Raw genomic sequence first — 27,940 nt, 5'->3', positions numbered from 1 at the left:
CCTGCACAAATCCACCAGACCTGCCTCTGGCATCCTCATAGTTCAGGGCTACTGCTATAGATTCATCTAGTGTAGTTACATATTTAGCCCGAACTTCCATTTTGATTTTGTCGTTCAGTCCATAGATATAATCTTTTAACTGAACCAACATAGGGAGAGGGTCTGTTATTTTCATAACACATTCTCTGAATTTGTCAGTGTACTCTGCCACTGACAAGCTCCTCTGACGAAGACTTCTATAAGCATCCCAAGCTCGGGATTCCTCATCAGGTGGGAGAAAGTGTTTCTTGAATTCAGCTTTAAACCCTTCCCAGGTGGTTGGAGCAACTTGATCCTTCTGTTGCTTTATCCACCATCTGTCCGCTGCCTCAATAAACAGGTGTGTGGCCTCGCGGATTTTCTTTAGATCGGATTTAATCTCACAAATGGCGAAGGCTTCTTCCCACTTGTGCAACCAAACCTCGATCACATCAGAGCTGCGCTCGGTCATCCGACCAGCGTACTTCTCCGGTCTATAATTAGCGATATTAGGCACTTTGACCCTTGCGCGCTCTAAAGAATGTACACTGGGCTCTGGCTCTGCTGGAGCTTTGCCCTTATCAATCCTAGACGGTCTAGCCGACAAGGCTTGCACCATCTCCCTAATCTCATTTTGACCAGCATTCGCCTGAAGTTGCTGGTTCATAATCTGCTGTAAAGCATCCTCTAACATTGAAATTCTACCAATTAATGTAGGTGCTGCGTGATGTGATATCTGTTGTGTAGATTGAGCTCTAGACTCACTAGGATTCACCCTTGAACTCTGTCCTTCTGCTTCCATAGGTTCACAGTGGAGGATGGGTTTTTTTTTTTTTTTTTTTTTTTTTTTGTGCTTTCTTTCTTTGTTGTGTCCCTTTTTTTTTTTTTTTCTACAGTGCAGAGTTCACAAGACCATAGAACAACACAAAAAAAACTGCACGGAAAGAAAGGCCCCCCTGATCTTTTCGACGATTCTGGCTGCTCCAGCTATTCGCAGGTACGGCCCACTTGGCTCTTTGATGCAAATTCCACGATACACAGTCTTGCAGGCTCACCCCTGTGCTTTGGAACGTATCTTCACACAATGAGCCGATTTTTTTCGTGAGTCTTGGTTTTGCACCACCCTTCGCAAGCGACCTTTAGTTCCCCACAGTCACAGCGTCTGGCTTCGTCAACAGCGCCTGTGTTCTGGTCCTTCGTAGCTTCTCTACTGCCGTTGAATCGCTGCTATCAGCTGCACGAAGTCTCGAACTGAACTATAGTCACGACTTAGTTCTCCCAGTCGCTTAAAATCGCGATCAATTTTGCCCCTTCTCGATTCACGATTCCGGTTCTACCCGTAACCAAGCCACCACCTACCGTCCGTCGACGTAGCTCCAAATAGACCACGGTGACCTTTTACTTCGATGCATCAGTTATGCGTGTCGCTCGCTCTTCCACGACCCATGTCTACTTACTGATAACCAGCCATATTCCAAAGCAGAACAAACAGGTCAGTACGTGACGGTCTTCACCAAATTCGTCGTAGATTGTGCGTGTCGCTCAATCACGCATCGCGTGTCTGCGCTCCCTTATCACGACCAGTCCTAACACCCCGCCGCGTTCTGTCACGTGAAGACCACAATCCCTCTGTCTGAGTCTCCGTTGGACGTCACGCTCAGCAGTCCGTCCCTGTTGTTCGTCGTTACTAATCTCATATCCCTCGATCTCTAACTTCGCTCTGATACCAAATGTCAACAAATTTCTGCCTTTCTCTTCTCTACAGATCACGGGAGTAGCACCTTTCGTTACCACCCAGCCAATTCTGCCAAGTCTTCAAGCAAGAGAGAGAGCTATATCGAAATTACGTAAATCCCCATTCTTCAATTCTCTCACTAACCTTGACAGACCCCAAATCCCTAGATAGATCTAGATGCCACATGTCATCCATATAGGGCCTTCCTAATGCAACATTTCACCCCTCACTTGGGATGCATTTAATTCCTTGCCCCTAGGCACATTCTTTGCACTAGGCCCTTGGTCTCAGACCTATCTAGTCTGGTGCTATCAGCCCTCACCTAGGACCTTGACATTAATCCCTCCCGATCATTTACATAAAGCGCAAACACATATATTACAAAGATAGATCCTATAAGGGAAATGTCGACTGATTCTTCCGAGGTCATGCTACCTCGGCTAGAGCGTAACACTTCTTCAAAAGGTCTATCAGAGGGGCTGCCCTCCTGGCAAACTTGCGAATAAAGCACCTGTAGAAGGAAGCAAGACCTAGAAATCCCCTCAACTAAGTAGGGTTGCGTGGCTGCGGCCAATCCTCAATGCATTTCACCTTTACAGGATCCACTCAAATGCCATCCTTGCTCACAATGTGACCAAGATACTCAACTTCTTGTGCCATAAAAGTGCATTTGCTGGCTTTAGCATAAAGCTGGTGCAGCCTCAAAATTTCCAGCAGTTGCTTGCATGTCTGATGTGCTCCTGCTTATCCTTGCTGTAAATGAGGATGTCATCAAAAAATACCAGCACATATTTGAAAAGGAGAGGCTGCAAAATCTTGTTCATGAGTGCCTCGAAGGTAGCTGGTGCATTGGTCAATCCAAAAGGCATCACCTTGAACTCATATAGTCCTCTCTCCGTGCGAAAGATTGTCTTGTGCTCATCCTTAACTTTCATTCTAATCTGATGATAGCCGGACCTCAAATCAATCTTAGTGAAAAACTAAGCACCCTTGAGTTCATCCAACAGGTCATCTATCTTGGGGATGGGAAACCTGTTTTTCATGGTGACCTTATTCAAGTCTCTATAGTCAATGCACATATACGGTAAGAACCATCCTTCTTTTTCACTAGGAGCATAGGGGATGCAAAAGGAGAAGTGCTATGAGTGATGAAACTCTTCTGAAGTAAGTCCCTCACTTGAGTTGCCACTTCTTTCCGTTCTACCTTAGAGAGCCGGTATGGGGCCTTATTGATTGGCTTACTGCCAGGTTCCAGGACTATGGCATGATCTACATCTCTTCTCGGAGGCAACTGTGATGGCAAATCAGCAAACACATCCGCAAACTCTGAGAGCAATCTCTGCATATCACAATCATCAACACAGGGAGTGCCACCCTCTTTAGTTATTGACACATTTAATGCATATATTGTGCTGCCCCTCTTGAGCTGGTCAACTGCCTTGCTGAAATGACCTGCAATTTAGGCAATACCATGCAATGTAACTGATCCATCCCTGTGGACAAAGCTGAGTGTTAAGGCATTGAAATCCATGCTGATTTTGCCCAGTGATTGCAACCAATCACAGCCCAAGACAACATCTATTCTGAGAGCCAAAAGATGGTTTGACATCCTGCAAGAAGGTGCTCTGTGGCACAGAAAATGCATCATCTATGTCCAGATAATCCCCAAGCTGGGGTACATGCAATGGTCCAGAAGATTGATGCTCATAGGCACGACGGACATCTGCCATAAAACCCCTGTGTGGAGCAGACAAAACATCCTGACTGTCTGAATGGTCCCCTTGCTGGGGTGCGGGCTGCTTACTCTTATCCTGCATAGCAATGGCCGATGTGATCGGCTGACCAATCTGCTGTCCTATCTGGACAAGAGCCGTATCCTGCATAGCCATGGCTGTGGTAAGTTGCTGGCTGAAATCCTGTCCTATATGACGGAAAGCACCCTGGAGCATAGAGGAAAGGGCATCCAGAAACTGCGTCTGTGCTACTTGCACTTCCTGGGATGCAGGAGAGAGAGGCTAAGTGGAAGGAACCTCTGCACCACCAGTGGATGCAACCACTGTGATAGGCACTTGCTCATACTGAGCAGCCTCATCAGAGTCATGCGATATATCACGAGGAACACGCTTCGGTGCCATGGTGACTGGCCGTAGGCAAGGAGAAATGGATAACAAAAACCCTGCTGTAATGAGCCCCTGAGATAGTGTGTGGAAAACACGAAAATGTCGATGGAGAGGCTCAAAAGAAAGTTCGTCGAAGAAGCTTCGAAAACACGGTCCAAATGAGCCCAAATAGGGCTGTGGAAAGCCCTTAAAAGAGGCTGGAATTCTTAGTTTTTGCTCCTGTTTTTTTGTTTTGTTTTTTTTTTTTGGGGGGAAAAGGGGCCCTAAGTCACCCAGGACAGCTCTAACCTAGGACTGTTAAGATAGTGTCTTAGACCAATCTAACTCAGCATTTAACCTTAGTTAGTACTAACCTAACCTAAAGCCAAGCTAAATAAACCTAACTCACTAAACCTAACTTAACCCAATCTACTAACCTAACTCAATCCACTAACTAAACCTAACCAAACTAGCCAGACCTAACCTGACCCAACTAACCTTGACTACTGAACCTTAGGAGAAAGGCTAAGGTTTTTTTGAAGGGGTGAGGCGACGGCGTGGCGACGGGAGGGACGGAATGGACGCGGGCGACGCGGGCTACGACGACGGGGGAAAGGGAAGGAAGCGGTTGCGGGCTGGACGGGATGGACGATGCGGTTGGACGGGATGGACGCGGGCTGGACGGGAAGGACGATGCGGTTGCAGGCAGGGGAAGGAAGCGGTTGCGGGCAGGGGTTGACAAACAGCCACGAAAAGGCCACGGCGTAGCTCCACGGCGGCACGGTGTCAACAGAGCCTGAATGCTTTTGTTGTCCGTCTCCTTCGTCATACCAAGACTCTCCCAAGATTCATCGCACCGTCTATCTCGTCTTTGTCAGAAGCACGGACAGGCGTTTAGACTCTACGCTCCATTTCGTCTTTGGCTTCCACCTACATGATCAATTTCAAGATTCACACTTGCGCTTGCAGCACGAATCATTTGGGCCTGTAGTGTTGTCTATAGGCTCTTGGTCTGCTGTAGATAGCTTTTGCAGCTTTCAAGTCTAGCGCTGGCTTAGCGTGGCAACTGTTGGGATTCGGAGGTGAGGGTGAAAGGACGGAAGCAAAGGTGCCACAGTCGGAGCTCTAACACCAATGTAGTGAAGGGGTAAGGGGCAGATTTGGAGATGGGGATAGAATAGCAGAAGGAAGGGAGGAGAAGAGAGGGGAAGGGGAAAGAGAGAGGAAGAGAGAGAAGGATGAGGGGATAGAGGGATAGAGAAAGCAAGGAGAGAGAGAGTGTGAGCGTAGGCAGCAGGAAGATGGAAGAGAGAGTAGATAGGATTCAATGTCACATCAAAAGGTACATAGTAGGGGGTGGATGGAGACTTATATAGTCCCTCCACATATTCCACCTAAAGGGCCTCTAACTTACAAGGCCCTTCATTACAAGGCCCTCTCTCTCTCTCTCTCTCTCTCTCTCTCTCTCTCTCTCTCGGAGTGTGTACGCACGTGCGCATGTGTGTGGGTCTCTTAAAACCCATCAATGGATACTTGATTTGTCGGTCACTTAGTTTAGAAAAAAGAACAATAATAATCGAGTATATTAGGACTGCAAAAGGAAATTGCAGGCTTTGATGACTATGAATAGCACCTGTAGAACTGTTTCTGAAGGCTTCAATTTAAGTGACGGTCCAGCATCAGGCCTTGTCGAAAGCTCATAAGCTTCATTACTCAGGCCTAGGGCTTCGGTGAAAAGCCTTGCCAGTCCAATATGGCTTCCTTGTGAAACATAAAGCAATGTGGATTCTGCATAAATATACAAACACAAAGAGTTAATAGATGGTAGATTTGAACAAGCTGTTTGCGAAGAATGGCATAGCTCAAGCAAAAGGTTTACACAAGAATTGGTTAATGAAACTTGCCTAGCGGTGTTGAAAATATGCGTTGGACAGGAGAGTAGAACACATATTGCATGGGGACTCTCTGTAATGATTCTTGTGATTTACTCAATGAGTTTTCTTCAGAAAAGGAGTCCATATCAAGAGCTTTGCTGTCCTCTGGCCCAACAGCTGAGCCTGTAGCTGATTTCAACTTTGCTTCCTCCTCAAGGCAGGACAAGGAAAGTCCTAGACCGTCATCATCAAGTATTGCATACTGGTTCTCATTGTAGCCGACAAAGGCACCATCACAACCTGTAAGAGTCAGCCTGAATTTGAGCTTTTGATGTCTTTGATCCTTCAGTACAACATCACAGAAACAGAATATCATAGAACAATAGCAATAATCCAACAGCTCTTCCTTAAATCTGCTTGAACATAAATCTGGCAAGCATTCTTCACAGTGTAGCAGAAGCAAGAGAAAAAAATAAAAGCATAATGGTTACTGCAACACTACTGACTAAAACACTCTGAATAGCACACATGGCATAATGCTTTTATAAAAACGTGACCACATATTGCTTATCGAAGAAATCAGCTTAAGCTTATAAATCTCTTGCATAAATCTTTCAGAGATGAATATTGCATCGAATCGTACCCTCCATCATCTAGTATTCAGTAGCTTTAAGATACTCAATTATATATGCTCTCTTGTCTGCGTGAGTTTTACCTTCAGTCAACATTTTGAGTCATCAAAAATCCAAGAACAGACTCCCTTCTTTAGTAACAAAGAGCTACTTAGGAGAGCTCCTGCGAACTCCCTCCCTCCTCCGCTCCCGTCTATCCCCCCCTCGCACTGCGCGGCCCTCCCCTCTACCTCCTCTCTCACTGCCGCTTCCGCGCGGCCATCCGCCCCCCTCTCCTCCCCCTCCGCCCGTCGATCCACTCCTCCCCCCCCTCACCACACTCCGCTCACCCCTGCTTCCCCTCTCCTTCCCCCCCTCTCCGCCCGTCGCTCCCCCCCCTCTCCGCTCCTCCCCTCTCCTCATTCACCCCCCCCCCACCCACCTCCCCCCCTCGCGTGGCGCTACCAACCCCCCCGCCCCCTCCTGCCCCTCCCCGCCAAGACGCTACGCTGCCCCCCCCCTTCCCTCCCCTCCTCACCTCTCCTCCCCACTCCCCTCGTGCGGCGCTGCCACACCTCCCCTTCCCCTTCCTCTCACCCCCCTGCGCTGCGCTGCGCTGCCCCCCCCCCCCCTCTCTTTCTCCTCCTCCTTCCTCCGCCACCCCCTTCGTCACCACCTCTCTCCCGCCCGCTTCCTCATACCTCTCCATCCCTCCTTTTCCCTCCCCTGCCTTAATCCCCCATCCCCGCCTCTTCCGTTTCCTTCCCCTTCCCCCGCCTTGGAGCGTTCGCAGTTAGTCAATGCGATATGGCGGCCACGTGCCCAGAACCGGTGGCCCAGATGGCCCCCCCCCCTCCATCAGCCTATCGCGTAACATTGACAGAGCACCAGGTCTCCTTGGTGAAGCAGGCCGCCACGGACTTCTCCCAGACATCCGTCTATGGGAGAGTCATTGGCTACTCCCCTTCACGAGCAGACATCAGGGACTGGTTGCAGTCCACCCTCTACCTCGAGGACAGTCACATCGAGGAGGTTGCACTCATGGGACGTGGCATCTTCTGGCTCAAGCTCTCCTCAGCACAGGCTGCGAGCGATATGGTCAGGCGATCCCCTACTTCTGTGGGTGGGAAGATCATCCTCGTGATCCCATGGTACAGGGGTTTCAGTGTAGCGGACTTCGATGCCCGCTTTCGCATTCCTCGCCATCCAATTACCCTTATCTTCCTAGGTCTCACAACCGAGCTTCGCCCGATCGTCAAGGACCTGGGGGCGCACTTTGGCTGGCCTATGCAGGACACCTACGTTGATGCGGCGGCAGCCCAAGGGGTGCCACGTGTCACAGTGGCAGTCCTCGATCCACAGAGCATCCCCTCGGAGTTCGAGATCGAGACAGACACAGGTGTGGTGACACAGCGCATTCTGGTCACTGGTCGCCCAAATCACTGTCTGAGATGCCATGGCTTCGGGCACCAGGCACGCTCATGTCCTCGCTTCATGGGTACAGAAGCTCAGAAGGCCCCCGTTCAGGCAACTCAGGATCCCTCCCACCAGTCAGCGACATCCCCTCCCGAAGGGGAAGGATGGACGGAGGTCAAAACAGAAGGGAAACAAAGCAGGACCCAAAAAACCTGCTCCTCTACAGCAAGAGCCCCCCCCGGTGGTCCCTACTCATCAGCAGCCCGGTAAGGGGAAGGAGAAGGGAAAGGAGAAGATCAGCCAGCCTCCTCCCCCTCATCCTTCACCCCGCCCTCCTCCCCCTCCCCCCTCCTCCTCGATTGTCCAACCCCCACCCCCTCCAGGATCCCCCCCGCACTGGTGGTTTCCACTCCACTTTCTTCTTCGAGCATGATCCAGAGGGATCTCCCCCCTCCGCCTCAGCCACCTGCAGCTCCGAAGCCAGCACAGACCTCACCCGCGCCTATCCCTCCTGGCCCGGCGGAGGGGAGAGGCCCTTCCCCGCAGGTGGCCAGCACCCCTCTCTCTGGCTCAGACTCCTCATCTTCATCCCCACGGCCAAGGGCTGCTCCTAGAGCTCTTCCATTGGAGTTTTATCGAGCAGGTCCTTGGGATTATTTGGATGCAGCGGGTATTGGCTCCTTCCCTGCATGCCTAGACATCAGCATCTTCTTCCTCTGCAAGGGGGCGGAGGGGAAGGTGTCCGTCCTTGCCCCACACGATGGTCCTAGCTATTCCTTCACTATCTCCAGTGAAGGGAATGAGCAATGGACGAATGAAAATGTTAGGGAGACGATACGAGATCAGTCCCAGGAGCAGGTGCAGGACTGGATCGGTAGCAGAGCAGTGGAGCTTCTTCAGCAGCAGTGGCAGGAGGGTGATGTTCGTCTGCGATGGCGCCACAGCGCCAAACGTTTCTGTCTCCTAGTCATTATTCGGCCACCTCTGGAGTGGGCCTACGCGGAAGGGCTCCGCCCGTGGAGGACCTCAGAGGTAGCGCGCTTCTACAGTATTTCCCTGGCAGAGGCGTCGAGCTGGTTAGAGAGAGCCTACCATCACGGGACGAAGGGCCTCTCCCCTCTGCTGAAGGTTTTAGAGGATGGGTCCGATGATCCGGCCTCTCCTTCGAAACCCTCACAGAAGCGCCTTCGTCTCCACACTGGACATCCTCCGATCACTTTGACATCGACCGCAAGCAGACAGCTGTTTGTGGCCCACCTTCCCTCCTCATGAGTATACGCATTATCTCTTGGAACGTGAACGGGTTCCACTCATCAGGAACCCGCGGCCCCAGGAAGATGGTGCTCAGACAGGAGCTCCAGCCAGCCTTGGTGGGAAGGGTAGATGTGCTCCTACTACAGGAACACAAGCTTTCAGCTTCTCAGACCAGTATTTGTGGGAAGGTCCTCACAGGACGCTCCCACACCTACTGGGAACCTTCGATTGGTGAGCAGGGGAGGAGCGGGGGTGTCTATACCTCCATCGACACTTCTCTAGTTCAGCATGTGTGTGGTTTTGGCACTCTGATCCCAGGACGTGCGCTTTGGGTGGGCTTGCATATTGAGGGATCCCGTATCGGCATCCTCAATATCTATGCCCCGACCGATCTCAGACGGAGAGCCGTTTTTGGGAGGTCCTTGACAGACTTGTTGCCAGAGATGGATTCTTGGATTGTAGGAGGGGACTTCAACAACCTTGAGACCCTAGAGGATCAGCAGGGACGGGGCCCAGAGTTCCTCGGTATAGCTCAGGCAGAGCAGGCAGATTGGGACTCCTTCCTCTTCGCAGTGGGAGGTCGGGACAGCTGGAGGGAGCCTTCCTTTCGCAGATGGTCAGGGAGTCTGGACTTCTCTTGGGGATACAGGAGGGAGGGAGGCAGACTTATGGAGCGGCTGGACCGTTTCTATGTCAGCAATTGGGCGCTTGGCAGAGGTGGAGAGTCAGGAGTGGTTCCAGGGACGACACTCTCAGACCATGCCCCAGTCATCCTAGTCCTGGACTCAGCCTCTCACTCCTCACCTCCACGCTCATGCCGGATCCCAGACTCCATCTACTCCAGAGCAGCGGTTCACAGCAGGATAGTGGACCTATGGGAGCAGGATTGGGACCCCACCAGGGATATGGCAGCACAGGTAGCTCAGGCGCTTGCTGAGCCTAGCCTCATCTGTCAGCAGGAGGCGATTCAGGTCAGGCAGCAGTGTTGGGCGAGGGAGAGGGGTCTCAGATGTGATCTCGCTTTGATTCAGCAGATGCAGCAGTCTTCTCCAGGCTCTGAGGAGCTCAGACAGCGGGCCCGAGCCATGCTAGAGGAGATCACCCACAGCGTCGCTCAGAGTTCTCATTTCATGCTTTCAAGTCCTTCTGGGCTACGAAAGGTGACAGGATGTGCAGAGAGTTCTTCAGGACTCATGGATAGAGGTCAGCAGGGGAACAGCTCCGCTCTCTTAGGGTGCAGGATGGTAGTGTCAGGACAGATCCAGACGAGGTCCAGGACTTGGCGACAGATTTCTACAGATCATTGTTCCAGCAGGAGCCCCCAGACCCTCGCGGCCGCCTATGCAGGGAGGAGGTGTGGAGATCTACACCGCGACTCGTGCAGCCTAGCATGAGTGACGCCCTTCTCGCACCTTTCACCGTGGCGGAGATGCAGGATGCGGTGAGCGCTATTGATGGGCAGAAATGCCCAGGTGAGGACGGCCTCTCCAGAGCTTTCTTCACCACCTTTTGGGAGCAGATCCACCGGCCCTTGCTCGCAGCCTTCCAGCATATCTTCTCCAGCGGGCAGATGCCAGAGAGCCTTGCGACAGGCCTGATTTGCCTCATCCCCAAAGGGGGGGACCGCCAGGAGATCAGACAGTGGCGCCCTATCACCCTCCTCCCGACCGCCTACAAAATCCTCGCCAAGATGATCAGTAGCCGCATCCGCCCCCTGCTACACGACTTGATTCATGACACCCAGATTGGTTTTGTCCAAGATCGCAGCATTTTGGACAACATCTTCACTTTCTCAGAGGCGACCGAATGGGCCCAGCAGAGTGGCCAGCACCTTGCCATACTCCTTCTCGACTTTGAGAAGGCGTACGACAGGGTAGACTGGTCCTTCTTGGAAGGTACACTTTCTCGGTTCGGTTTCCCGGACGAGTGGATCAGAGGTATTGCTAGCCTTTACAGGTCGACCTCCAGTCGGGTTATCATCAGCGGCAGGATGGGGGAGAGATTCACACTCGAGTGCTCGGTGCGTCAGGGCTGTCCGTTAGCGCCCTACCTCTTCCTATTTTTTGCGGAGGCCATGACCCACTTCCTTTGAGCCCGTACCACTGGTCTTTGCGGGATGCGTCTCCCTATTCGAGATGATGCAGAACTTCTGGACTCCGAGTATGCAGACGACACACCCTATATGTGCAGGATGATGTCGAGCCACTGGAGCAAGTGAGACTGTCCCTAGAGATTTTTTGCCTTGCGGTTGGGGCGAAAATCAATTGGCATAAGTCAGTTGGTTTTCTTACGGATCCGGAAGCCAGCTCACAGTGGGGTATTTTCCTGGGGTTTCGCTGGATCCCTAGAGGACAGACGACACGTTACCTGGGATTCCAGGTAGGCCTGGGCATCATGCCGGCTCAACAGTTCTTTCCGGTCCTAGCCTCCATACGACAGAAGCTTGCTTTCTGGAGCACGGCTCGGCTTTCCTTGGCAGGCAGGGCCCTTGTGGTCAACCAGGTCCTTCTTGCCACTGCTTGGTATGTGGCCTCTTGCTAGTGTTTCTCGAGATCATGTGTAGCCCAGCTGAGGAGACTGGTGCGGAACTTCCTATGGTCTAGTTCCGACGGTTCCGGCACCACCAGAGCCAGGGTCGCCTGGCAGACGGTCATTCTCCCCCAGACAGAGGGCGGCCTCAGCATCATAGATCCAGAACTGCAGAGTCACGCACTTCTTGGCAAGTTAGTCATCCGCGGTCTGACCCCAAGAGGGCAGACGTGGAAGCTCTTGCTACAGCATGGTCTCAGCGCGTGTACCCTCCAGAGAGGGGGTGTTTGGCAGCCTTCTATCCGATGGATCTTCACTTCTGCCCCTTTGACTCAGCCCCGTTCCCCCTTCCTCCGTAGCCTCGTCTCGGTCTGGAGGAAGTTGCGACACAGCCTCTCCCAGGTTCCCCCTAGCTGCCGAGAGGAGATAGACAGACAGCCCTTGATCTGGAGCAGCCAGGTGACAGATGTTGTAGGTCGCCAGCTTGGAGAGAGATCCCATATCCCCTGGGCGCTCTGGGTGCGTGGGCCCGCGCGCTCACTCCGGGTTTGGAGGGACGTCTACAGCCAGCTGAGCCCAGGCGAGCTGGCAGCAGCAGTAGGTATGGCACGTGGGATCCAGGCTTGGCAAGCGGAGATTGATGCTGCCATTCCTGCAGGTTGGAGGATTCCCATAGTCACCGGACAGCTCTTCCCGGGAGATGAGAGGTGGCTAGGACAGTTCACTCCACGAGGCATTCCTTTGGTGGTTGCAGGCCCTTTCTCGGACTCCTCGGTATACTTCTTCTCCGTCACCAATGATAGCCGCCTACAGAGCAGAGAGGCCGTGATCGACCCCCAGCTTCCCTGGCAGCGCCTTCGCATTGTAGGGCTGCAAGGGAAGACGTGGCATATAGACCCTCTGATTATGCAGGACCAGGATTGGAGACTCTGGATATGGGAGGGCCGTTCCTTGACAGAGGTGGAGTGGGACCCAGGGGAGTGGTGCTGGCCACTCCCCTGGGTCTTTCTTCGCAGGCTACCCACACAGGCACATAGTTGGTATGCCCAAGGGATATCTTTGGTCTTTCTTCGCACTTTCTGGAAGACTCTTTGGGCTAGCTGGCGGCCGAGGAAGATCTCCTACTTCCTTTGGATGGTGGCACACAAGGGGCTACCAGTTGGCAGCTGGCTGAGGCAGATTGGGGCAGAAGGGGCATTGCCAGATGCGCTTTCAGGAGGAGTCGTCCCTGAAGCACTGCCTTTGGAGCTGCTCGCATGCGCAGACGGTTTGGAAGGGAGTCATGGGGATCTTAGCGAGGGCTGCACCCGAGCTAGGACCGATCACTTGGGGACCCGTTTGCTGGTGCAGCACTGAGACGGGACATCACTTGGCTTATGAGTTCTCTAGACATGATCCCGTCTTTTTCATCACGCAGGCCACCTGAGCATACATGGACAGCTTCCCTTGGCATCTGACAGAGACAGATGCAAGAGCGATGCCTCGGCACCCAGTTTGGGAGATCATAGGGAGCATTGCAGGCTGGCATATCTGGACTTCCAGATGCGCGCAGACTGTAGGAACTCAGACTTCTTCTGCTACCCAGACCCTAGCAGACATTTGGAGCACGATCGTTCACACGCTCAAGGGTCAGTGGGATCAGATTCAGGGGGAGTCCCGGGCAGGGAAGGAAAAGAGACGACGCTTCCTTCGCGACTGGGACCACCGGAGTTGTTCTTCCAGCACTCTACTCAGAGTCTTCAGTGGCATTACGCCCCTCCACCGTGGCTGTTTATCCACTCTCTGATGATTATGCCCTGAGAGGCTTGTATTTAGCATTTTGACTCCTCGGGCTGAATCCGTTTTGTGATTGCAGCCCGCTGGCCTTTAGGCCTTCTTGTACTCTCGCTTTCAAGTAATATAACTAGCACTACTTTTTGCGCAAAAAAAAAACAAAGAGCTACTTAGATTGAAACATCTGTTTGAAAGGTTACAAATGTCTATTTTAAAAGTGTGGTGTGCTAGCTCATAAGTTCCAACAACAATGAGAGTGAATTCCGATCAAGAAAGAATTATTTCTGACAGTATCCTCAATAAACCAGGTTCTCTGGTTCATCTCCATCTTCTGGTTTCTATCTCCGAACTAAGACTCTATGGGTGATTTACAGGCCCTCCTACAATCTTGACGCTGCATAAGCACTCCCGTGACCCCTATGCCGGGTATTTCTTTCCCTATCCTATTCATTTCCTATTCAAGGCTGAGCTTGCTACATGCCTAGGACGTACCGTAGAGTGCTCTCTTAGTCATGTGCTACTTGTACGAGAGAAAAATCCCCTCCTAAAAAATGGAAAAGGGTGGATGATGGGATGTGATCACTTGAGTAGTCACACATCATAGATGTGCCCTTCCAATTCTCCCTAAGACCTAGGTTAACCCTTAGACCTTAGGTACTACAGTTTCTAAGGTTCCTTGACCCCTCTCCCTACACTTTAATTCCTTTTTACCCCTAGACAATGACCTATATCCTAACATAACCCTTTTTCCTTCCTATCTCACTCAATATGACTCCGATGTTAGAGCCATCTGAACCAATGTCCTCCATTGATTAGCATACTAATTTAGGTACTACTGGGAACTCATGTCATGACACTTCCTCTATATACCTAGATGAATCCAGGAACATTCCCAAACTCATCCTCTAAAAACACAACATAGTGCAGTTTCAATCTCACGATAGTCACTCATAAGATTGAAAACCATAAACTCCATCATGCATAGCATGGACTAGCTACTATGACATCCCCACAGACGTCATCAGTATAAATATATGCTCTGACACATACAAATCCACACACCCACACATACTTGAGCATCCATTTATACAAAGTCTTCGTACTGAGTTTCTGTCGGCACTCAAGAGGTGAAGGGCAAACTCAGCCACAACGAAGGCTAGCACTAAAGGAGAAGACTAATAACTTTTTAGCCATGACACTTCCTCTATGTTACTTTTTAGCTGTCCTCAGCTAATAACTAAACAGGGTTTAGTTTCTATCATGGATAGTGTTTGTGGGCTACATGCAGATATAATGACTTGAAGTTTGTTAGAGTTCTAGGACAACCCTTAATCAAACGAAAGGGTAAGGATACTGAGCTTCATTTAGTGTCAAGTTATACATTATGAGCGATGGGGCTCCTGAATGGCTAAAGAATTTATAAACACTTTTGACCCATGTAAGCACTCCTCACCAAAGAATTTCCATGTAAAGCATCCCTACCTTTCCATGTAAGATGTTAAAGCATGTGCTTCCAGTCAGAAAGCATACCAGTGACAATAGAACAACCCTTAACCCTGCCATCAATGTGCCCTAGACAAAATTCCCAATGCCAGTGACCAAAAACATCTGTAGATAACTGCGAAATCAAGTGACACGCATCATGTACACCCATGGCTGGTCACCCTGCATGAATAGAATCATCACTTTTCCCTGATGTGCTAGAATATACATATGAATATTCAGAATATTCAAACCCCCACGCATCTTCACCGAGCATAGATGATCGATAGGATGTAACAGGAGAGATTTACATTCATGACGAATTTGCTCAAAAAGATCCATAATAGTGGACATGAACGATGTGATATCCTGTTTGGTAAACGTCATCAAAGGCACATAAAATTGCACATACGCAACCAAAATCGATTGGATGATGCGAAACGGACATGAAAAGGCCAAGTAGCTGACATCGTATATTGTGCACCTCGTTCTTGCTTCATGCCTCTGTCGCGAGCTGTTTTGAGGCCTCATCTGGGCTGTTGCGTCTGATTTCTGCTAATATGGCAAACTCTTCCGTGTGTCGATGCACAGATCAGCCTTGGGGATCCTCCCTTCATGTTCCCAAAACCGAGGGCATGGCCAATGGGCATGACAGTTGTCCGGCACAGGGCCACAAATAGGAGACCACAATCAGCCATGCATACTGATCGCCGCCATCACTCTATCATGGGTTTTATGCCCCCACAGCTCCATACACCACCGGAGCCTCCCGTGGACTTGACTCCTCTGCCAACATCAAGAGGATCACCACAGTGATGCCACAGCACAGGTTCCTTGCTCCCCATGGGCTCAGACACTTCGCACTATGCACTAGTGCTTTTAAGTTTATGTTGCACTTGTTTTGGGTGTGCTCTCACAAAGGCTCCACGCATTCAGCTCCTTGTATCTGGTTTTTTCAGTCTCATGGACCCTTCGGTCTTTCTGATACTTTTGATAGATTTTCTTTCCCTCTTTTTTTCTGTGTGTTCTGGATGGAGTAATCTAAGCTCCTCTTGATGTTGCATTGCATTGTGTCAACTTGAGAGACTTTCCAAACAGCCATAGCAAGCCACCATCCTAATTTTGCCATCATTGGGAGAGGATTACAGACTTTACTGACTAATGTCAATCAAAATCCTGTTTATTATGTCTGAACTTCTTATTTAATATATCATATTTGAGCGTCCACTTTCTGTGAGATTTAATGTGCATGAAGCAAACAAGCATACTCTTTCCTTGGCCCAAACTATCAGCCACTCAATATTCTGGTTTACAATTTTCTTTGAAGATACAGTCTTCACACAATTGTTTGAGGGAGAGAGTAACCTTTTAAATTTCTTTTTGCTCTGACATGAACAATTCAACAGAGCTCCAATTCAAACCACCTAAGAACTTGACATACCAGTAATTGTATTCACTCGTTCAGTTGAGCTCTGAACATCTGATTGATCCCGGTAGAGCACCACTTCACTTGTAGCTCCCCGACATTCAAAGAAGATCAAGAAAAGATGTTGTTTTGTACTGTACAACATGTGCTTTGGTTGCCTCTCATTGCCTCCAAGAGCCTGAAATAGAAACAAAGATACAAGAGTCTCTTAGAGTTTCAACTGTTCAACTCATTGCGTTCTTGTTTTCTATAACAAGTAACACAAATGCACCATTTTGATGCAGTTATTACAGGAAACGAACATGAGAATGAGTGTCTTTGTTGATAATGTAAGGTATATTATCAAATTGAGACACTTCGAATTGTGCCTAAAAGCCTTTGAGAAAAAGGAAAAGGTGGCTCACAGAAATTAATCACCACGATTTAGATAGCACCAAAGAAGCACTTTGATGGGTACTTCAAGAGAGAATATACCATACCATAGATCATAAAAGCAGTCCAAGAAACCATCAGGAGTTCAAACACTTTTTCATTTGAAAGTGTCCTCTACGTATCACTTTTCAATATTGAGTCAATCCACAGGATTTTCATGCCTTGGCATCGTGCTTTTAACGGACTGCACCTCAGCCCATTTAGGTAACATAACAAACCACATTTTTCATGGCATGGCATCAATTAGTCACACGAAGAAAATTTACACCAGATCATCAAAAAATTTTACAAGGTGAGGGCAGCATGAGGATTGGCAGATGGACAAGCCCAAGAGAAGCCAACACAGCTGAGAAACTATGATCTTTCTCAAAAGAATAACGATGTCATCCTTTCTTGAAAAGAAACTCAGAGCTTGCACTTCTGGGATGTCTTTCACGCTGTACACAGGTTGATACCAGCAGACAAAGAATTACCATGTCTCCATAAAACAAAAATGGCCCTGGACAAGCACATTAACAAAATAGATCTAGGTCCACCTGATTCATTTGAGCTTGTTAGCTTTTAGCAGAAGTATAGCTTGATTCAATTTGCAGGTGTAACTAGACCTTTCATCTGATGATTATTCACTTTCCAAACTTCATCCTAATCTAGATCCTTATTTACTCCAAGACATTAGTTTCCCTCCAAGTGCACAACATTTTTTACGTAACCATAGACATGGATGAAACCTCATACCGTTGGAGAAAGTTTCTTGTAAATATTATAATCACCAGACGACAGATTATAAGCTGTAAGATTGCAGCTATCCATGAAAAATATCCGCACAGGATAGTTGAAGATCCTCTGCTCTGAATTGAAGAATTTCAGTTCCTGCTGAATTGGCTGCACATTCATGAATCATGTTGTTAAATGTATTGCAAAACATAGCCGTGCACTTGACATGATATCACCAAAGCAGAAAGAAATCAAACGTTTGGTCTGTATTGCAAAGTAGCGACGTGAACTTGGGACATTTTTAAGTATATTTGGTGACAAAAAGAAAGATAAAGTTCACTGTAGAAGGTTCATAAAGTTTCCTTTCTCCATATGCTGTCAGCATGCAAGAAGATAAAGGGATAGACCTAAAGAATTTGAAGATGTAACCCAAGCTGCCCAAGCAGGTAAGGGGAAACTGTCAAATTAAGCAAAATCCTAAATCCAATTAAATTTGTACAGTTACTGTGTCAACCTGGCAGACAGGAACATCCCGCAGCAGATGTTTCTGTTCTGAGATTGTCAGAAGTGGCAAACGCAAGATTGGACCAGTTTTCACTTTCCCATCAACTGCATTCTGCAGACAGCCAAATTCTCGATATGTCACAACCCATCTAAAGAGTTTCAATTTTAACATTAACTAAAGAATTCTTTTTGAAAAGTACTTACATTTTGATGCCTACAATTTTACTGTAGCATTGTGTGGATCTCATCACTTTTGTACTACAATTAAAAAAGCAAACACATTGATTCAATGAGTTCAGCACATTGATTATTTGCACCAGACAGACTGAAGTTCGCTTACATCAGTCAGAGCATGCATATTGGTCTATTCCATCCCCTTATGGGGGATTAGCTCAAAACGGAAATTCATCGCTGTCATTGATAAGAAGTAGGGCTGCCATAAAACATTCCTCCAGTTCCAAATAGGGATCACACTCCAACACCCAAATAATATTGTACATTGTGCATTCTTTCACAACACCTTGCTTTGCACCTAACAATCATTTAAGTAAAGTATTCTCTCATACATTACCATGAGCTTGGAATTATTCAGAGAAAGATTTCTTACAACACCATGTGTCAAGCATAGTCTGTGTTAGGCTCATAATGCCGTCAAGCGCTTTCTTTGGAGCGGACTTGATGGGTCCACAAATCCATGCGAGTGCTAGAGTGTCTTCAAAGACCTTGATTCTTCTAGCCGATGAGGGAGGGCTTAATATCATTGACCCAAATATTCATTGCCAAGCTTTGCTTTGCAAGCTTGTCACAAGGCTCATGCCAAGTCAGGAGCCGAGGTAGGATCTAGATCTTCTTACAATGGATTGGGTTTTCCATTCCATCCTCATGTGGTGAGTGGTTGGAAAGCACGGGTGGATCCTTACTTCTGCAGATCTCAAGATGCCTTCTTTACCACTAAAGGTTGCTACTGTGAGAGCTTGGCATAGTTCCAGGGTCCCTTAAGGAGGATCCTTCCGTTATGCAGGATGAGGTTCACACACAGTCGAACATGTAGAACGAATCCATCTTGGATGACCATGGTAGACATTTGGGTGCTTCGGTGATATGCAGTGATCCAAATCAAAGATAAGTCCTACTTTTGGGATCTCACAAAGGCATTTAAGGACCTCCATGAAGAACACAAAACTGACATGGTTAGTCATCTCAGAGAGAGTGGTAGAAGAATTGTTTAGATAGACGCAGCTATCCCTTTGGAATGGGCCACTAGAGATGACGTATCAAATGGATGGGAGCTTTCTATGATATAGATCTTCCATTGCAGGTAATAGGTCTCATTGGGACAAAAGGTGGAGACACCATGGTCTTCATGGTGTAACCAGGGCCAGATTGGTTAAATCTTTGGATGAGGATGTTATACAAGATGATATCTTGGCCTTCCGCAACCATACGGAGAGCTTTGGTCCAGAGACTACAAAGCTTCGAGAGACTCAACTACAACCTATCTCATGGTGGGAGAAATATGGAAATTATGCATATCCACACTGGTAATTCACTACCCATATACTCAAGTACCCTCCACACTGACAAGGGGAGTGAGCATATGTCCGTGAATTTCTATATTTCTTGGCAGCCCCGGTCATTATACATTTGTGCACAAAACCAAACACTCCGCAACACAATGGGGTCATGCATGCTTAAGGGAAGGTCCTTGCCCAATAAAATTTGGTTGGATGCCATTATGTGTGCCATCTATGTGCTCAACAAAGCACCTGCATTTGCATTGAAGACCATCACTCCTTATGAAGCATGGATAGGCCCAAAGCTTGTGATTTCACACATGCATGTGTTTGGGCCCTTGGAATATGCACACCTTCCCTCTCAGCTGAGGCATAAGCAGGAAGATAAGGCAGTCAAATACATTTTCATTGGCTACAGCTCACAGAGCAAAGGATACAGGTTATATCAGCCTAGCACAGGCAAGGTCAATGTCACTATAGATGTGTTTTTTGCTGAGAATGCAGCTTTGCCTTGGTTGGGACTGTAAAAGACAGCCATCAGTAGAAGCAGATTATGTGTTATGATTCCTTGTTGCCCCTCTTTCAGCAAAATACAGATTCAGATGAGATTTTGTAGGGTCCAAATCCCTATGCTTCTAGCAGTCCACAGCCGCCTCATGATGCCAATGTTTAGCCTGACTTGCTGCCACTTGATGTCATGCTGTTAAACAGGCGGTTGCAGAAGAAAGGGCTGTCATTAGACAGCTCCCAAGGTGGCTCTTGGAGACTCTCAGAGACAGCAAGCAAGCTGAGCCCTTGGCTGCCCGCACTGGAGGTGGTCAGATACAGATTCATGGCAGTTCGCTAGATGTTGCATTGATTGCTATTTCTTGCAATGAAGAACCCTTATGCCATAAGGATGTATTTGATAGCAAGGAATGGATGGATGCCATGAGGGCTGAACTTGATTCCATTTATGCAAATGGCACATGGGAGTTGTGTAGCAAGCAAGCATACCATAGGCACTAAATGGGTTTGCAAGGTAAAGCGGAAACTTGATGGTAGCATAGACCGCTACAAAGCCCACCTTGTTGCAAAAGGCTATGCCAGCAACATGGCATTGACTTTGAGGACACCTTTGCTCCCACTTCATGATTTATGACCCTTTGGTGTGGCATTGTCATTGCATCACATAGGCATTCGGAGATTCATCAGCTTGACATAAAGATATCTTTCCTTCATGGTGATCTACTTGAAGAGGTCTATGTCATCCAAACAATCAGGTTTGCAGGCTGGAAAAATCCCTCTATGGATTGAAGCAAACACCCCCGGCATGGTATGCCAAAATACACTCACATTTGTTATGCCTTGGATTTCAGAACAGTCCCACAGAGGCAACTCTTTATGTCCGGAAGAGTGAACCAGATTTTCTGAATTTAATTCTATATGTAGATGACTTGCTTAATATTGGGCAAAATAGACAGCAAATTGCAGCTTTCAAAGCTGATTTGCAGAAATCATTTGCGAAGATAGTGGGCAGGTTGCATTACTATCTGGGCGTCCAGTTTGATGGTTTTGATAGGGGTATAATGATGACACGATCCAAGTACATTGGACAGCTCTTACAAAGCTTCCAGTTCAAGGATTGTAACCCGGTTTCTACACCATTGGACCCTGGCTTCCATTTCTCCTTTGAGGATGGGAGTGGCCCTTTTGATACTACCCTTTACCAGCAGGCTGTCGGCTTCCTTATCTGTTTATGTCACACCAGGCCTGATTTGCAGTATGCAGTGTCTCAGTTAAGTAGGTTCACGCACAAGCCTAGTACATAGCAAGTGTCTTCCGATACTTGAAAGGCACACAGCATTTGGGACTGCTATATGGTGACAAGTCTTCACTAGTTATGCATGCTTACATGGATAGTGGCTGGGCTGGTTGTTACGACACCTGTGTGTCTCACAGTGGCAACTGTTTCATGCTTGGCTCTTTATGCATTTCTTGGTTCAACAAAGCCTACATTTGCTAATTCTAGTTGTGAAGCTGAGTACAGGGTGCAGCCTTCATAGCCACTATAGAGTGTGTTTGACTTTGCAAGTTACTTGCAGATCTTGATGTCAGCCAGGAATCTTCTACCATGATCTATACTGACAGCCAGAGTGCTTTGGCCATTGCGTGTAATCTTGTCTTTCATGTACATACCAAGCACATTGAGGTGAACTATCATTATGTTCGAGAGCCAGTATTAACTAGAGTATATACAATTGTCCTACGTTCCCACGGAGGATAACTTAGCAGATCTCTTAACGAAGGCTCTACCACGACACCCAAGTTTAAAGCTTTTCAGCAAGCTTTACACTTGGTACCATTTGTTGCATGATCCTTCTTCCTTGCACTATCGTAGGTTGCTATATCCATCACAGACGAATAATTGCCACCATGTGCCACCGTGATATAGCTTCCACGTATACCTGAGATGTATCCAGGATACTTCAGCCATACCATGGAGAGGGGTTTGGCCTCATAGGCTAGTACTTAGCCCTGGTATGGCCTCATAGGCTAGTTGGGGCACTAGTCCACTTCAGTTCCTTCAGCTTGTTGTCTCCTCCTTGCATTTCAGTTTCCTTCCATTGCTCCCCGCATTTGATAAGGAAGACATGTATCTCATGGTGACATCACCTCAATCTCACTATCGGGGATCCTAGCAAAACCCAAAAGAAAAAGCATTGGAATAAACTATAGGAAACAAAGCGAGAGAAAGAAGGAAAACATGAACAGAATTATTGAAGAACCTTTCCGATGTTGTACACGCAATGACTCAGCCTCGACTGATAGGCTTATAGCTTGAAGGAAGACGATAGAAACTGTAGTGCCATTATTCCCATCGCGATACGAAGAATGGAACCAGTGCCACTCTCCCTATGACGTTATGGAGAATGGAAGTAGTGCCAATCTTTTTCTTTCCCCCTAGAAGTGCCATGCATAACAGTTGGTACTCAGAAAGCTCCACAACCGACCTGTCCAATGACTTGATTGGCACAAAGGCAGATTCATTGTATCCCATAAAACACGACAGAAAAATAGACTGAAGAAACAGGTAGTTGAACAGCACCATTGCATCATTGTGACTCTTGTGTAGAACTTATTCAATCCTAAATTGATTGTTCTTCCAATGACAAAAACATTTGATGCTACAAGTTCTTCGACAAGATTCAGCTGTATTGCCTCAAGTTTTTTTTGTTTTTGCAAAGAAATTGCCTCAAGTTATTTAAACCAGGTGACTAAAAAAAGAACCAATCCACATGTGATCATGTCTAAACAGGCATTTTTAGGTCAAGTCATTACCTAGTAAGCAATCAGTTAGCAAGCACTGACCTAGCAGTCTTGAAGTCAAAAAAACATGTTAATACTACATTCATTCACCTTTTTAAAAAGAAATGGCTAGTTACATCACGTACACTGTGAAGGAAAGCCTTTCTTGCCAGGTCAGAGATCGTAAGCTGTGTTTGCCTGCATAATTCAGTCAAGCATTGATGGCTGTAAAATGCCAATGGAAATTCTTCTTTATTCAGGACCATATCGAAATGATGATAATACACATGCATATATACAGAGGATAATTATCTTCTTTCAAAACCTACCCCGGCTGTCCTCTGGCTTGCTGCATTTGCAGTTGTAATTGCTGATCCGGCAAGATTCCAGCTGACCCTAGTATTGCAAGCTTCTCCTTTAAAACAGAACCTGACAATTAAGAAACTCTGTTAAGTTTGGGAAAATCGTTCCAACTTCAAGGAGAAAGTCTCACATCAGACATATGTAGCATACCTTCCATTCTTAATTAGGGATGCTTCAAATCACAACTCAAAGACTTGCAGCAGATCCACTAACCAGGAGAGCCTCTTGCGCTCTGCAAAACAGCAAACAATTGCTTTCTTCCCTCTCGAGAAAGAGTTACACCTCTGCTTCTTGATTCTTCCACTTTTGCAGCACTCTGCCAAACAATCACAAGACAGCCAAAGGTGAAACTTTTACTATCTTCAAAACAACAAAGAAAGGAAAAGATTTCATTAACCTTAAAACAAAACCCCATGAACTGATCAAGACTCTCAATAGAGCACCACCATTTTGAGTAAATCAAGACAAAATGTGTGTGCATATATATGGATTCTCTGTGATTGTATTGTGCCAATGCATGCACTATGTATCTCTCTCCCTCTCACATCAGAGACTTTAAAGTTAAATCTATTTCATTTAAAGAGACTCATCTAAAACTGATGTACGGTTCTAGTAGGCACCGCTAGATCCCTGCTGAGGTGATGGTGATCTCATGAGGTATTTCAGTCTTGGTCTCGTAGGTATTCTGCAGATGTTAATATACTCGGTACTATTGTGTGTGTTTGTATTTGTCTTGGGTGCGGATGCCCGCTTAGAGGCTCCACCCATTTAGTTCATTGTATCTAGTTTTTTCAGTCTCATAGACCCTTTGGTATTTCGAAGACTCTCTCTCTCTCTCTCTCTCTCTCTCTCTCTCTCTCTCTCTCATAGACCCATCGGTCTTCCAAATACTTTCATAAACTTTCTTTCATAGATCGCCTAGGTGGCGAGGGCTCATTACTAGGGGATCTCCTCATACAGATATTGTTATATGCTGATGATATAGTCCTTATATCCTCTTCAGCGGAGGGGCTGCAGAGAGATCTGAAGGCATTAGAGGTGTTTTGCAAAGAGAAAGATCTGACGATCAACCTTGGGAAAACTAAGGTTATGATCTTCAACACCCTCACGAGCAGTGACTCACCGACTTAGTTTCACCTATCGTGGTGAGCCAGTGGAGTTAGTGTAGGCGTACACATATTTGGGAGCAGTCTTCACAGGACCCATCTTCACGATGAAACATGCAGCCTTCTAGGATCCACGGACGAAGGGCTGGCTTTTCGACACACTAGTGCAACCGACTGTCATGTATGCAACACCTTTCTAGGGGTGCGATCTTCCAAGGATAGACTAGAGGAGCTTCGAGTGGCTACAGGCGACGATGGGATCCAGGATGAGATCCGATGTAAGCCCTCAGTTCCACATGAGATAGCACATGCAGAGTTCGCCATGACACCTCTCCATGTTGATGCCATCTTTCAGACAGTGACTTTCATCCACTGAGTCTGGGACTTATCCCATTGGAGACTTCCGAGGTTGGCCTCGCAGAGAGCGGGGCAGAAACATGGTATGCAGACACATGGTATGCACGCATATCTACATGGCTTGCCAGGCATGGTATCCAGATGGACAGGCTTCCCCCCTTTCAGTACAGCATGGATGCACCTCCTGAGTCAATCCTGCAAGATGAGATCAACCGTATCATACGGTTAGACCTCCTCCAACTTCACACATCCTGGACTTGGGGGGAGGACCCAGAGCTCCCGACCAAGACCCAGTTTATCGCGACCACTTCCAGAGAGTATCAGAGGAGGGATTCATTATCAGACCCCAGTATCTCGAGGATAGAGGAGTCTCCCATGCACTGAGGATTACCATTGGTCAGATGCGGGTTTATCCCATCAACTAAGGATCGAGGCAGAGAGAACACCGGGTATACCCAGAGAGCAGCGGGTCTGCACGCTATGTACGCTGGGGGCGGTTGAGATAGAGGAGCATTTTCTTTGTGTTTGCCCAACCTACTACGAGATTCAGGGACACTACCACTGTCTCTACCTAGAGGGGAGTGGCTTCGGTCCTTTGTCACAACTGATCCATTTCCATGACCATGTCTGTATCGGGCTTTATTTGATAGAGATGTGGCGACACAGGGAGACGCTTCTACGACACATCAGAGAGCAACAGGGGATGGTCAGACCACTACAGGACATAGAGGGTGACCGGGCACAACGTTTCCTGGGATTACTTAGGCAGCGTTTGAGATTTCCGAGTGCTACTTTTAAAAAATATTTCTGGCCTTTTGGGATATACCCACCTAGACAGAAGTTTGATTTATTTTTCACAAGGGTTCGTTATTTGGCACTCTGGACTTGACGGAAGGACAGAAATCATAGAGTCTTTGGTGATCCAACTTTTTCACTTCTCTCTTTTCTCAGGCGCTCTTTGCAGCAATCCTTTTATGATTGTCTACAAACTCAGTGCCTAGACTATGATGTATATTTGTCATATCTTGAGATCTTCTCTTGATGTATTTGAGCACTTTCCCACCCTTTTTTTGGGATAGTAGCTCTGTAATGCAAGTGCATGCGCAGGTGACAGCCCTGCTCTTCGATTACCTGCAAACGACACCTGCGCGGCTAGCTATCTCCAAGCGTCGGCAGATTGCAAGGCTCAAGCGCCCTACGCAATACATGCAAGCTAGCAAGCAAGTACCACGAGCAGCAATCGATTGCATGCATAGCTACTCCAGCGCCAATTGAACGACAAACAAGAGCGCAAGTGCATCGTGGACGGAGGTTCGTTAGCGCATGACGATACTAGCCCCTTTTGTTCGTATACAGCTCGCTAGCCTTTTGTTCGTTTTTTCTATCATGCATCGTTCAACGAACGTTCAACGTTGGCAAAATTTCTACGTGCCCCTTTTTGCCATGTGTCGTTGCGCTGGAGCCTCGCAAGTAGGTTGCTGCATGCATGATGCTGCTAATTGCCAGCTAGCTAGCTATTAGCTAGCTGCTGTGAGCATTGGAAGCAGCTGGCTAGTCATGTTCATTAGTATACGTATTACTTTCCTCTGAGGCTTTACTTGTAAATTTTTTAATTGTACTTATTGGTGGGTTTTTACCTCTTCTTGGGGTTTCCCACATAGAAATAAAAGATTTCACTTTTTTTTTTAAAGTGTGTGTATGCTGCTAGGAGCAGCCCTCGACAAACACACTCCTGGTCCCGACAGCCTCAACACCTACTTACCTCTCCCCCTCCCTCAACACAACCCTCCCGGGTGTACTATGCCTCTCAGACCAGCCTATCAGCTCTGATCAAGAAAAGGGATGTAAATGTCTCTATTTCTGCAATGCCACACACACGCCTTGTAAGTCACAAAAATCTACTGCATATTGACAGTTAGCAGCGATACCATGCCTTCAAGAGTGGGAGTAGAAGACACATGGGGAAAACAAGCTTTGGAGACAACAATGGCAGCCCTGTTAGTAGGGACAGCACATAAAGGTACCACAGATGTACTCACACGCCTCAACAAAATTTGCCTCATCCTGATAGAAAAAATGGACAGCTTGGAGGCCACCAATCTGGCCCTATTGGCTGAGAAAGTGCATGTGGACAAAACACTGGCTGAGATTCGGAAACAAGGTGGGAAGGTACAAGAAGAATGGAGGAAGGAGAAGGCCAAGAAAGAAGAATGGGAGAAGGAGAGAGCAGAATGGGAAAATGAGCAGACCAATGCAAAGCAGGATAACCTCTAGTATGTCTATCCCAAATTATTCTTAGACTTCTCAAAGTATGTGTGGAATAACTAGATAGTGTAGAAGATGATGTCTCTGCATGTGTATGTCTCCGAGAAGCCACCTGGGTCGAACCAAAGTGTACCATTACAGTTCCATACAGCCATACTCAACTTGTTTTGTGCACTCCCCTCCCGGCTCTGACGCCGTCATAGCTTCCCCTCTTCCTTCTCCCCTCCTCCCTTGTCACCTCTATCAGCTCTTTCTCGAATAATCACCTTGCCATCCCTGTAGGCAGCCCATTTCCCTACTTCCCTTGCTGCCATTACCTGTCTCATGCCTTCCCTTTGTGAGTAGATAGTGAGTGAGAGAGAGCAAGAGGGAGTGAGAGATGGAAGCCTGGAAGCTGAAAGCTTAGTTGCAATAGAAGAGTGTAAGTGTACAACACACTGAAGGAAAGATAAACTTTTGTCCTAGTGACAAAACCTTAGTAGTCACTAACCATAGTTAGTGAACTAACTGCGGTTAGGGGGAAAAATCTCTTAAAGAGGGAAAAGTGCCCCTAACTAGCTTATTATATTACATTGGTCACTGCTGAATTATATCTATAATTCTAACACCCCCCTGCAGTGCCAATGTCATGTACAAGGCTGATCAATCACCAAACGGATATAAGTTCAGGGCACTGCGAAATGCCTCAAACTTTTCACGTGGTAGTGCTTTGGTGAAAATATCTGCAACGTTGTCATGTGTGGACACAAAGATCATACTGATCTCTCCTGCATGCAACTTCTCTCTGACGTAGTGATAGTGAACCTCGATGTGTTTCGTGCGAGCATGAAACACTGGATTCTTTGCCACTGCAATGGCACTCTGACTATCAGTGAGAATTGGAGAGGGACCCTCCAAAGACAGATGAAGATCAGCAAATAGACGTCGCAGCCAGACACATTCAACTGTTGCTGTGAAAGCTGCCCTGTACTCAGCTTCACATGATGAGGTAGCCACTGTAGATTGTTTCTTGCTCAGCCATGAAATGCAAGATTTACCCAAAAAGAAACAATTGCCACTAGTGGACTGCCTAGTGTCATAATCACCAGCCCAATCTGAATCACTGTAGGCATGCATCTGCAAGTCACCCCCCCTGGGAAATAGTAAGCCAAAAGACTTTGTGCCCTGCAAATAACGGAAG

At 47.6% G+C, this 27,940-nt stretch overlaps 1 protein-coding gene across 1 annotated transcript in view; it reads right to left on the bottom strand.

The window, feature by feature from the left end:
* Positions 1-27,940, bottom strand: part of LOC147883742 (Transducin/WD40 repeat-like superfamily protein) — a 164,860-nt gene that overhangs the window by 49,763 nt on the left and 87,157 nt on the right. The window contains exons 9-16 of the mRNA XM_087399171.1: positions 23,246-23,348; positions 22,999-23,098; positions 22,816-22,867; positions 17,878-17,979; positions 17,385-17,531; positions 16,233-16,395; positions 5,757-6,026; positions 5,486-5,640 (exon numbers count right to left, since the gene is read on the bottom strand). Coding sequence (XP_087255297.1) covers positions 5,486-5,640; positions 5,757-6,026; positions 16,233-16,395; positions 17,385-17,531; positions 17,878-17,979; positions 22,816-22,867; positions 22,999-23,098; positions 23,246-23,348 — 1,092 coding nt within the window. The remainder of the gene's footprint in view (positions 1-5,485; positions 5,641-5,756; positions 6,027-16,232; positions 16,396-17,384; positions 17,532-17,877; positions 17,980-22,815; positions 22,868-22,998; positions 23,099-23,245; positions 23,349-27,940) is intronic.

This window comes from Dipteris shenzhenensis, chromosome 27, assembly GCF_047967505.1.
Source record: "Dipteris shenzhenensis isolate YYH24624 ecotype China chromosome 27, Dip_SZ_1.0, whole genome shotgun sequence".
Lineage (NCBI taxonomy): Eukaryota > Viridiplantae > Streptophyta > Polypodiopsida > Gleicheniales > Dipteridaceae > Dipteris > Dipteris shenzhenensis.
The sequence above is the reverse complement of the archived record's forward strand: the minus strand, read 5'-3'. Positions and strand labels throughout refer to the sequence as shown.